The 12,586-nt window shown below is 34.0% G+C and overlaps 1 protein-coding gene across 4 annotated transcripts in view; it reads left to right on the top strand.

Annotated features, from left to right (window-relative positions):
* The window catches only part of SPAG16 (sperm associated antigen 16), a 738,021-nt gene that overhangs the window by 512,415 nt on the left and 213,020 nt on the right, over positions 1–12,586 (top strand). For all 4 annotated transcript variants that reach the window (XM_028509493.1, XM_028509494.1, XM_036022886.1 and 1 more), the window contains one exon: positions 3,211–3,337. In XM_028509493.1, coding sequence (XP_028365294.1) covers positions 3,211–3,337 — 127 coding nt within the window. The remainder of the gene's footprint in view (positions 1–3,210; positions 3,338–12,586) is intronic.

Raw genomic sequence — 12,586 nt, 5'->3', positions numbered from 1 at the left:
AACTGTTTGCTCCTTCTTTCATTGGACCGCATGTGTGGTTACCCTTGTATTAACAATTTTTGGAAATGTCATTATAATAGTTAAAATAGTAGTTCAGTTACAGGTCTATTTACCCATTCATTGAGAATTATTTTCTTATATTTTCTACTGCTCCATCTTAAAAATATTGTGAGAACCATCTTTGTGACAAATATTGATCTGAGTTATTGACTTACTTAAATGTATCCTAATGGGGACATATGTTTAATATAGTTACACTTTCGTGATGTATTGTGCTACATGTTTCTAAAATAGAATATGTTTGTTAAAATCCCAGACTCTGAAGTCAGCCAGGCTTATGTGTTAAAGCTCACTCCAAATCGACCTGTCTAGGTAACTTTAGGAAAGTCACTTGACCTCCTTAAATCTGTTTCCTCATCTGTGAAATGGAATGATTGTACATAATGAAATATCTCTAAAAAAGGTTTTCTTTAAAATCTATCTTTCTTCATTTAGGTTTAGCATCTAAAAATCACTAACCATTGTTTTTCTTACTTAACAAGTTTTAGATAGATAAGTTGCTTTTCCCCAGGTGGTCCAGTAATCCCTTTCCCACACTCTCCATCTCCAGACTCTCAAAGCTCCCACCATGCTGTCAACACTAGCAGTATTCTAACGCCTTCTCAGGCCCTGTGGGAGGAAATTGATCAGCGGATGGCCTTCCATTTTGCATGAGGGAGCAGAAGGAGGGATATTGGGTCCTGAGGATATTCCAAGTTTTTTGTTCTGTATTCACTGTGTCTTCTATCTCTTCCTTTCTATTCTAAATGGTTCAGAAACAGGGTTAGAACTAATATTTACCTCAAGACTGCTATGGAAGGACTTAGACTAAAGTAAAACTTCTAGGTGAGCTCCATTGAGGCTTTCCTCATCTCTTGGTTTAACAAGTGTTTTGGAAGTCTGCTCACTGCCGTGGGCACTGCATGGGCCTTGGGAGCTAACTGGAAGTGGATCAAAGCTGTGCTTTCACTATCAGAAAGTCTCTTGGTTATCAAATCTGAACACAAACATTTCTGTATCACTTCCTAGGTTATTATATTAATTTTATCTAATGCATACTTTGCCATAGCTTCGAACTATCTTAGGAAATGGAAAAAAATCCGGCTAAATGATGCTATTCAAAATTATTTAAAATAATATCAACTCTTTTATTAATAAAACATTTAGCACAGTACTTGGTTCATTGAAAGCACTTAATAAATATTGACTGTTATTTTAATATTATCAAACAGTTATAAATTGGTCATTTAACAGCAGTAAAAGTTAAATGCAGAAATATTGAAAGTATTTAAATGCATATTTTTTACTCTGAAAGTGATTGAACTATTTTTATTTTAAGTATATTTCCTCAGATTTTAATATTCAGTGGTATAAAACATGCTTTAAGATTACATTTAGTTTTTATTATTCAGACAAGGAAAGTACATCAAGTCCACAACCTGCCTTTGGTGTAAAGTGCGTCCAAATTAAATTCTGATTATATTTATTCTGTTCTCAGAATAGAAAAAAAGGATTCTTTTTTTTTTTTTTTTACTTTTGAAAGATGTCTGAAAGCCCTTATATCTGGAAAGACTTCTAATTTCTAACATTAATATTCCCTGTTACTCCTGAGAACTTTTCTTTTCTGAAACTTAAATTCACTGATTCCTCACAATTCTTACAATGCATGTTTACATATTTGAAAGCATTCCAAGTTCTCCACATTCCTTTTAAGTCATAAAGAAGATTAAACATCCCATTTATTAAATGGGGGACAAGGGTGTTATATTTTTTGCCTGTGGCTACAGTTATAGAGTTTTACTACTAATGGCATTTGTTGCATTACTGGTGTGTTTAGGGAAAAACAAAGTCCACTTGGAGTGCAATCCAAGATACACATTTTTGAAAGAGGGTGTAGAAATCAAGGAGTAAATGAGAAAATTTGTGTGCACTAGTTGAAAATGATAAGAAGGAAAATTGTACAATAATCAAGTTATTATCTTCAACACTTTAGAATATTTAGGAAGAATACAAGTATGATTTTTATTTGACATTAAAAATTTAAGCTAGAGCTGAAAGAGATACTATATATTGAATGGAAGCAGTATAATGACTTATCGTAAACTTTATTTATGAGCCTAATGTGGCCAGTACTCACATGTAATTGGTTAGTGGACATAGAAATTAAATGACAGAATGATGAGAATGAATGTAGCTCATGAGTTGCTGGAGAACAGAAGCCCCTCTGACCCATCACTGTATCCCGGTCCCAGACATGAAGTGGATGCTCAGCACACACATGAGGAACCAGCCTGAGGGGCGTAGACAGACCTTGAGCTGGGAACGGATGTGCCCATGCTGATACTCCCATATTGAGAAAGTAGCCATTCCTGTCTCCGTAACACTTGAGTCCACTCACTCTTCCTTTCATTTTCCATCTCCTTTATCCAGGCCCCTTTGTCCTTATCCTATCACGGATGACCCCAAAGCCCCAAAGACTTCCAGTCATTTTGTCTCACAGACCACAGGAGACACTGTTTCCTTGCCTTCAGTGTTACCTGGCCCTAGCGATCCTATCTTCTATGATTCAAAGCTCTTCTTGCCTTATGTTCATTTGTTTTCCAACCTGTGTTTTTATTTTTAAAGGATCAGTATTTACTAATTACAGCACATAAAGTGAGATGCTCTCTTAGTGCAAGTGTTCATGCGTGTAGTTTTTTTGTGTAGATGACAGAGTAGGGCACAAGTAGGTTTACAGTTGTGAGTATGTGGAACACAGAATTTATTCTTGTTATTAATAATAATAATTATTTATTTATTATTGTGTTATTTTCCATATGGACAACTGTGAACCTACTTTTGCCCCCATCCTTTGTTCATGGTATGTGTATGTAAATAAGTTACTAGGGTGTGTGCATTTTAGTTTGATTACAGCTTGTAATATAATTAATCAAAAGGATGATTTTCTGAAAAATAGTTATTCCAAAACTTACTATAGATTTTCATATATTTAAATTATCATTTTGTAACAACTTTCTGCTTAAAAGTATAATAAATACCTTTTAGTTTAGAGAGGAGTATTCCTGTGGACTTAATAAAACTGTAACACAAATCTGTTGTGTGTGTGTTACTACATATTTTTGTGTATATGTAATATATATATACACATTTCTTTTTTTGTACACTTTAAAGGATCACATAATAGCGTCCTGTGATTCCTGTGGAGTTATAAAACTGTGGGACTTCCGCAAACTCTTACCGATTGTGTCCATTGATGTAGGTCCAAGTCCTGGCAACGAAGTGAACTTTGATTCATCAGGTAGGATTTTGTTTAATATTTGTGACCAGTTGAACAACTTTAATACTTGTTCTGAAACTATTTTCTGTCTCCACTTTAGTTTTCTCCTATGTAAATGTTTGTGCATACTATTATTTTAGAAAATATTACATTATATTTTATTGTATTTTGTATCGTATGTCACATTATGAAAGCACTATATTTATTATACAAGTAAAGAAAGAAGAATAGAGGAGGTAAGTGTGTGTTAATGTGTGTAACACAAGTTCCTAGCAGCGCCATGGAAAACCTTGGAGCCTAAATTCCTTAGAATCATCATCCAAGGTAAGTAAACTATTTTTTTCTGAGGGCAAAATGGCTGAGAGTAAAGAAGAACAAAAGTTTGGCAAAATAAAATTAAAACATTTTAATGGCATAATTTAGTCTTATAAAAATTTGCCAAACTACCCCAGATTCTCTAGATTTTATAATATATTTGAAATGTATTGATCATATTGTTGCAGTTGCGTGCTCTGCATTCTACATTATTATTGATAATGATAAGATAAACATTACCAATCTGGACTATCATTATCAAAGCTGAACTATTGGGATGACATTGGTTAGTAAGAATATTTAGGTTTATTCATTCATTCATTCATCCATTTGTTTTACTAAATTTATTGGGGGGAGATGGGTTAATAACATCACATAGGGTTCAAGTGCACAGTACTGTGACACATGACTTGAACATTGCATGTGTGCCACCACCCAAGTCAAATCCTCTTCCATCACCATATATTGACCCCATTTCCCCTCTACCACCCCCACCCCTTCCCTCTGGTGACCACCATGCTGTTTCATGTCTGTGCCTCTGGGTTTCAGTTTTATATCCCATGTATATGTGAAAGGATGTAGTTCTTAGCTTTTTCTGACTGATTTATTTCACATGTAGTATAATATTCTCAAGATCCATCCATGTTGTCGCAAATGGCAGTATTTCATCTTTTCTTACGGCTGAGTAGTATTCCATGGTATATATGTATCACATCTTCTTTTTCCAATCCTCTACCAAAGGAGACTTTGGTTGTCTCCATGTCTTGGCCACCATGAACAGTAGTGCATTGAACATAGGGGTGCACATTCGAAACACGGAAAACTGGAGGCATATAGTTACAACCTGACCTTTCCATCCTTTTGAACATTTCTTTAAAAAAATATACTATAATTAATTTTCATTCTATCTGTTTGAGAAATTACTGTCATCAGCCTTTTTCTCATTTAATAATGAGAAATGTGTGCTTCTGCAGAAGAGAAGTGATCTAAATGAAGAGTCATTTAAAAGGGTTGAAATATCTCAAAAGTTGAAGAAATGAGGAAGGGCAAACACAAGGTCCAATGACAGCAGGAACAGAGATGTGAAAATCACAGTCAAACACCAGAAATTAGGTTCATCTTAACCAAGTGAAGAAGTTCAAGTCAAGAGCAAAACAAAATCTAAATAAATGCATAAATCTCTTTTAACCTGTATTTATTCAGGAAAAGATTCTTTAAAAGTACAAGAAAATTATACCATGAAAATATTTGAACTGTGAGGGGAAAATCAAATCTAACTTAATAAGCTCAAAATATACATTAATTTGACATACTTTTATTTATTCCCAGTGGCAAGCCAATACAAGCATTTTCAAAAAAGAAGGTGTATATGGACACTGGTAACAATAATTAACATTTATTGAGGGCTCACATTAGTTAAGTTGTGCCAGCTCATGTTTCCAGGTTGAAATTCTATGACAGAATTCAACAGTGCAGTCATATATACCTAGGGATTATTTCTCACAACTTAACTGTGAGATGGGTTCTGTTCCGCCGCTTCAGCTATGTCCTTGCACCTGAGCAAAAGTCATTGAAAACATATGTGTAACATTTCTATGATATTATAAAATACGCATGGAAATATAGTATTTTGAAATATTTATATCAGGAATGTTAGTTCAGTATTCTAAATTTACATACAAACAAAGATTATAATCATATTTTATGTTTCTGGATCAATTTCATTGAAGAGCATCTTAAGATTATGAGATGTTTTGTTTAAAAGAACTTTTTCCATATACAATGATTTATCTTTATAAATAAGAAATTTATTGTCACTGCAAATTCAACACAGTATAGAAACAAATTAGGGTAGGGCTCATTAAGAGTCTGAAATTGTTGTCCATAACATTTGACATCAAATGTGTATGTATATCAGAATTGCCTCATTATTTATTAACCTCATAAGTAAATACTTTCATTTTGAATTTATAAAAGTAAATATATGCTAATAAAAGTACTTTACCTCTTTTAAAATTGCAATTTCTCATAGTGTATCATTTTAAAAACACATCTTTGATAAAAAATATTTGAAAACCAGTGGTGTAGTAAAAGAGTATATATTATATTTCAGAGCCTTAGGTATTCAGCATCTTTTACACTTTAAGCAAATGATTTAATTTCCCCAAACTAAGGTTCCCCATGGAGGAGATCATTTCTTACGGTGTTCTAATGTATTCTGAAAGGATAATGCGTATCCTATAATGTGCAAATCCTAGTACAGTAACCTACTATGTTATGTTCTAGCTAGAAGGCGTCTTAGAAAGACATTCCATTCACTTCAGGGATGAGAGAAAAATGTATGTATACACTGGTATGCAAATAAGATGCCTAAGATTGTGTGCTAGGATGGGTTTCTACAGAAAGTGTAAACACCAATGAATAAATATTAAAGAAAGAAGAGTCAAACCTCACTTTCATAAAATATTAGAAATAATTTAAATGGTTAACTAAGAAGTAGAGTTGCATATAACATTACATATACAATGTAATCAAAATTAAAAGATTTAAAGATGTGTGAATCACCATCTAGAGTTCAGTTTTTCGGTTGCTGTAAGAAACCTGCTTTTCACACGTTTAAAAGAGGAGGTGCATATGGCATAGCGTTATTTACATAATGTTTTATTTGCAAATACACTGCCTGTGACAAACATATTATCAGTGTTTACAGATATATACATACGTTAGTATATATTTATAACTCGTGTATTTATAAAAGGATAAGTGTTCCTTTCTCATTAAACAGAGAGCCTCCTGGTAATATCATGCTACACATTTTGGCAAATATTTACTATCTAAGTAATATCTCTCACTTGGAATACTCAGATGCCATATGTTTTATCATTCAACAATTTATTACAATTTCAGAGAATGTGAAATAGAATTGGGTAAAGTAATAAAAACGAAATGTGAGAATTTATCCTTAGACTTCCACATTTCTTACTTCCTCATGTTTATGTAGTTGAGCAGTACATGCATTTCCTCCTTTGTCAAAGGTCATTCCGGTCTGTTGGCAAAGTCACAGTGCCAGATGAGTGCCAGAGCTAAAGCTTGAGCCAGATGAGGACTCTCCAGTAGAGGACTTAACAGTGTCAGATCATCAAAATGGGCAGGGTTTCCCCGTTTGGAGAAAAACCTAAATATTCTCCACAAGCAGAACCACAATGAAAATGCTAGAATTGGGGAGGGGGTGGGGGGCCATCATCCCACTGGAAAATATGGAAAGTATGAGATCCCTCCAAAATTTTTCAAACTATAGTAAAATACCCACAGTAATCTTTTGTTCAAATTGGATTTTTTTTGTTAGTAAAGTCTTCAGTTCATTGTTTTGTGTATAAAAGACAGGCTGTAGTTCATTCTTTCTTATAGAAGTAGTGTAGCATCAGGGGGGAAGTGCTCATTGAGAACTTGGAGAAGCCCTGGTTTTGATTTGTGTCTACAATACTTACTAGCTGACCTGTCTTGGTGAAATTTCTGAATGTTTCTGGGCCTTGTACATGAAATAATAAAAACCTATTGGGATTTCTACTTCCAAGATAAGCAAACAGGGACTGGATTTGCCCTACTACCTAAAACAACTAAAAATATTTTTTAAAAAAACAGACAAAAGATATAAAACAGTATTTTTTTCAAACATCAAATATTGGACAACGAAAGACAGTTATACCTGAGAGAGGTGTAGGAAATAAGACAAGCCCTACGAGAGCCCCAGAGCACTTCTTGGAGAAGTTTCTAGGTCACAATTCGGGATGGACAGAAACCGAAGGGACCCCCGGCAGTCTCCCAGAGTTGAGGAGACAGAGTGGGCAGTCCAGAGAGGCCAAGGCAGCTGGAATTTGCAGGGCAGACTCCAGGACAGGAGGAAGCCGCAGAGTGAGCGAGCCCTGGAGATGTGCAGAAGATGCCCGCTGTTTTTAGCTGAATAGGATTCAGTCACTATCTGCTAACCTAAGACCAGGGAAAAATCTGTCTGCAGAGCTAAAAGGAAAATTGCTCAGGGTTCATCCAAATCTAGGAACAATTTGAGTCCCCACCAACCGGGGTGAAAAAAATCTTGCAATTCAAGGACAGTTGCTAGAGCTAGGATTGCCACGCTACTGCCCGTGGGCCAGCTTGACCTGTGTTCAGATATAGCTTTAACGGAACACAGCTACTCCCGTTCATTTACATATCGTCTGAGGCTGCTTTCACAGGACAGCAGCAGAATTGAGCATTTGCAACAGGGCCCATATGGCCTGTGAAGCTGAAAATATTTAATATCTTACTCTTTTCAGGAGAAAAAAAAGTTGCCAAAGTAGAGCGCTCAGAAGGGTATTAATTATCTCAGTGGGGCGACAACCTCAACCCACACTCTAGATCTGGTCCCTTCACTGATGTCTACTGAACCATCTGAGTCGGCTCATGTAAAAACCTAATTTAATCTTTACTCCAGCTCAGTGAGGTTTTCAGTTTGTCCCCTTTCCACAGATGAGGAAACTGGGAGAAAAAGTTAACAAGCCCAGTGAAAACTAGCTGATCAAATGTGATGATGTCGGAATTAAAAGCCAGGTCATCTAATTCCAGAGACTAGACTTTAAACTTTGTTATACTGCCTCTTTCATTCATGAAATACTATTATTTCATGAATAGTATTCAGTTTCATATTGTTATATGATCTGTTCGGAGAAATGATTCATTTTCCATGAATATTTAAATAACACCTTTAATGACCACTTGACAGTGTTTGACCCGAAGCTGACTAAAACGCAGGATCCTGTCATTAGTTGTCAATTTGTTGTCTCTGAGACAAGAAAGGAAAAGAGGATGACCCTGCTCTTGTATTATCTGCCAGGTTTTGGGGGTGTTTCATGCACAAGGGGGTATCCTAAGTACCTAATAGGATCTGGAACTCCAACCCTCCACCTTGATATAAATTCTTATCAGAGTAATCAGGGCTGGATTATGTGAGGATTTACAGGGCCCCTCTCTGCCATTTGTTTTAAGTCCCAGGATGATTAGAAACTGAAATAAGAATAGAAGAAAGCGAGCTAACCTAACCTCTTTTATCATCTAAGGAGTATGGCACAGAGAATCTAAGTTGCTTCTCCTATAAGCAAGCCCCTCCTACCACTTCAATTCCTAAGAAAGCAAGCCACAAAAGTAGATAAAATGTAACAGAGAAAAAGTGACCAGATAACCCTACTCAAGTATTTATAATCCCATTATTTACCCCCTTTTTGAGAGTCTGTATTGTGTACACAAAACTATTTTGTTCTAGAGTAGGATATGGGCTCCTCTGAAACTGGAGAAAGGAACTGGAGGAGGTAAGGACATCAGATTGTGTATCTCTCTTGTAGACCTGAGTCTATGACTGATACCTGGAACAAAGCACCAGGTGTATTATACTCTAGAAACTGGGCAAGGTGCTTTCTTTTTCAATCATCACGGAAGTGAGTTTGGTTTTATTTTCTCCATTCTAAAGAGTTTTGAGAGCTTCAGTTATGTACATATATTAGTAAACATATACATTTATATACCCATATATATTAAATAAATATATAATTTCTATATATAAATTATATATATAAAAAATATACATATAATTTCTCCTCCACCTTTGGTTTTTGTCATGCTATCCCTGGTGTTAGAAACTATTTTGTTTATCTGATGACACATATGAAAAATAACATTCAAATAATAGCAGGGACACCTTCAAAACTTTAATTAAATGTATATTGTCCAAAAATATTTTAATTCAAGGATAATATTCATAACTGTACAAAGCATTATGGCTATAAATCAGTTCTGATTGTCTCTTCATTCTAATTTGTTGATGAAAATGCACTAACTGTTGTTAAATATTTAGACTATTATTTCAATAACAGATCATCAATTCTGAGAACTGAAATGCATAAATTGACAGGTTAATATACATGAAAGTTACTGACTTTCAAAAGTAGCAGCATGTATACATGTAGCAAAGTCTTGTTCCTTTCAGATATTGTTTGAAGGGTTGTATACTTAGAGTAATGACATCACTGCACGAACTATGAAGCCTCCCTTCTGGAATTGTCTTTATAGTTTTAAGGATAATTATTTAATATCCCTGATACTTACATATATCTTACCTGGTTCTGGACTGAAGTAGCAGAGCCATCCATAAATTATTCACATCTCATGAGTCATCAAAGGACATTTGAGTCAATCACAAAGTGAGGCTCCGAAGGATAAAGATTGCTGTTCATTTCTGATTTGTAACAAGAAATTGAGCAGGACACTTAATCACCATTGACTTCAACTTCATCATCTCTACAATGAGAGGTTTGAATCAGGTGACTTCATCAGTTGGGTTTACAACCTAAATTGTCCATTTTATTTTTTTGTGACTACTAGGACATAGTGTTCTGAGAAAAAAACACTCAAATAAAACTTAAATGCTTTTTATACTAGTTAAAATGGGAAAATAAAATGTCAAAATGTAAGTAAAACATTCAACTTTTCCTTGACCCAAAGGGAAATAGAACTTGATGTAAAAATCAAGGTTATTTAAAAATTGAGCCTCAAATTTAAACGACAGCTGTATCGCTCAACTATATATAACATTTATTCTTGCATTCAGTTTGTTTCAACAGGAGTTTTGACCCCAAAAAGGCATAAGTTCCAACATTTTAATAAATTAATGACTTGATCAAACTCTTCTTATAGCACTGTATGAGATAGTAAGAATTTGACCCATTCTGGTTAAATCAGAGCAGGAAACAACTTTTAATTGTACAAAGTACAGCATCATGCAGGTGCCGTCAGCTGCACAGCTGCATTACCTGGATGATAGAAAGAAGTCACACTTGTGGTGTTAATTTCTCAATTTTGTGTAGCATTTTTTAAACAAGAGTAGTTTTAATTGTTGCTTAGCTCTCTAATGCAGTGTTATGTGGAGTAATATTTGTAATGTAGGCATAGATGAGCAAAAGGTGCTTAAAAATACTTTTGTATATAAATAAAATATCTCTTTGGAAGTCCATTACAAAGTTTATATTCATAATTATATATAAATAATTTAAATCTAGAAAATATTCAAATAATAACAAATTCAAAGTTAATGCCATCATATTGAATGAAAATTTACTTTATAATATTAATGAAATAAATGTTTTTCAAATGCATTTACATTAGTTATACACATATAACAATATGCTAATACAAAATTCTTTTTTAATATATTAAAAAATTTTTAAAAATTGTATCTATATATCAAGTGTGAGAAATAAATTGCATGACTAGCTATATCTTAATTTATCTAGGCAATAAAATACTCCAGTGCACACAATCAGCTGAAAACATACCTGCATGCTTTCAGGTACAACAAAATTTACATGCACATGCTATCATAGCTCATTTTGAAATATGACAGATGACATTTTTATGCAGTTATTAATCAAGAAGAGCTGAATTTATATAAAGAAATGAGATAATCAGATCCTTGAGTTTTTCTAAGGTACATAAAGTAATGGTATTAAAAGGAATGCTTTATTTTAACCTAATAACATATAATAATTTGTTAGATTTAAATTTAATATGGTTAAAATTGGCAGTCCACACACACTTCATCGTCCAAAGACAAGTAGCCCAAGCATTTGTCTCCTTTTTAATAGACAGTTATATACAAAATTAAATAGATTATCATCCCTAATCTGCCAAACTGATATTTTTTAATAGAATGATCCTTTAAGGGGAATTTCCATTTAACACATGTGCAAATCAACCCAGAAAAATAGCGTGCCACCGTTGGAGATGGAGCCTGCACAGCTGGCACTTATGATAACTTGAAGTTGTACGTATCTAAAATTAAATTTCAAACAATGTTCAAATATGATTTACTCAAATATGAGTGAACTCAGAATTATCTTTTCACACTTGTAATATAAGAATATTATAAATAAAAATAGTTGAAAATCATCTTCATACAAGATCCCTTATATGCACTCCAATACCAAAAGAAAAAAAACTTTGAAAGAAGAAATAATGTGGTAGTGGTATTAAAAAAATCAATACTCTGTAAATGTTTTAAAATACTGAGTTTGATAAACATCTCTAAATCATAGGTATGCATTTCAGGCCATGCCTTCTATCTAAGAATTTTATTGTTCTCTCTTTTGTATTTTTGTTTGTCTAATGGTGGAAATTATGTTAACTCAATTGACAAGTATTTTGTCTAACAATACTATCTTCCAAGTATGGTTCTAAATTTTGGGATTTAATGATGAAGAGATAGAAAAAAAGTATTTACAAAGCAAATTGAAGCAATAGACATGAATGTGCAGATGATAACTGGGAAAACTGTAAATTACACTGTCCCACATGTAATATGATTCCAGTACCATCAGACAGTAACTTGTAATAAGAGCATCTTGTAGCTGTATAAAGAGCGGGAGGGAAAAGATGGCAGCCCTATATTAGCAGTGTATTTTACCCATGCCTGTCTTCATGGGCTCAGTTTTATTTGAAGTTTTGATTACTCTGCTTCATTCTATTATCCTCTCACTATGCCTTTCACAGTGTGGCATTAGGAACCACTTACCTTTATCACAACTTAATTGTAACAGTGACGTTTCTTGTGCTTCTGCCCTTTCCCTTTGTCTACTTCTTTCCACATCTTCTCACTTAGCTCCCTTCCCTTCACCTTACCCTTTCCCTTCTTTTTGTTCTTCTTCCTAAGGTATGAAGAACTCAGTCCATCATGCTTCTCAGTATATAATAGACCGTAATCGCCAGATTTTTACTATTATTCTCCTTTCATGTTCCATTCCTACACTTACTTCTTCCCATCCTCCATAAAAGTTGTATAAATGCTTTTGATATGTTTCCTTAGATTTGCAGATATCTCTGAAGAATGTCTAGAATTATTTTGTGTATACATGTATCTAAGACTTCCAAAAA

Source organism: Phyllostomus discolor, chromosome 4, assembly GCF_004126475.2.
Source record: "Phyllostomus discolor isolate MPI-MPIP mPhyDis1 chromosome 4, mPhyDis1.pri.v3, whole genome shotgun sequence".
Lineage (NCBI taxonomy): Eukaryota > Metazoa > Chordata > Mammalia > Chiroptera > Phyllostomidae > Phyllostomus > Phyllostomus discolor.
The sequence above is the reverse complement of the archived record's forward strand: the minus strand, read 5'-3'. Positions and strand labels throughout refer to the sequence as shown.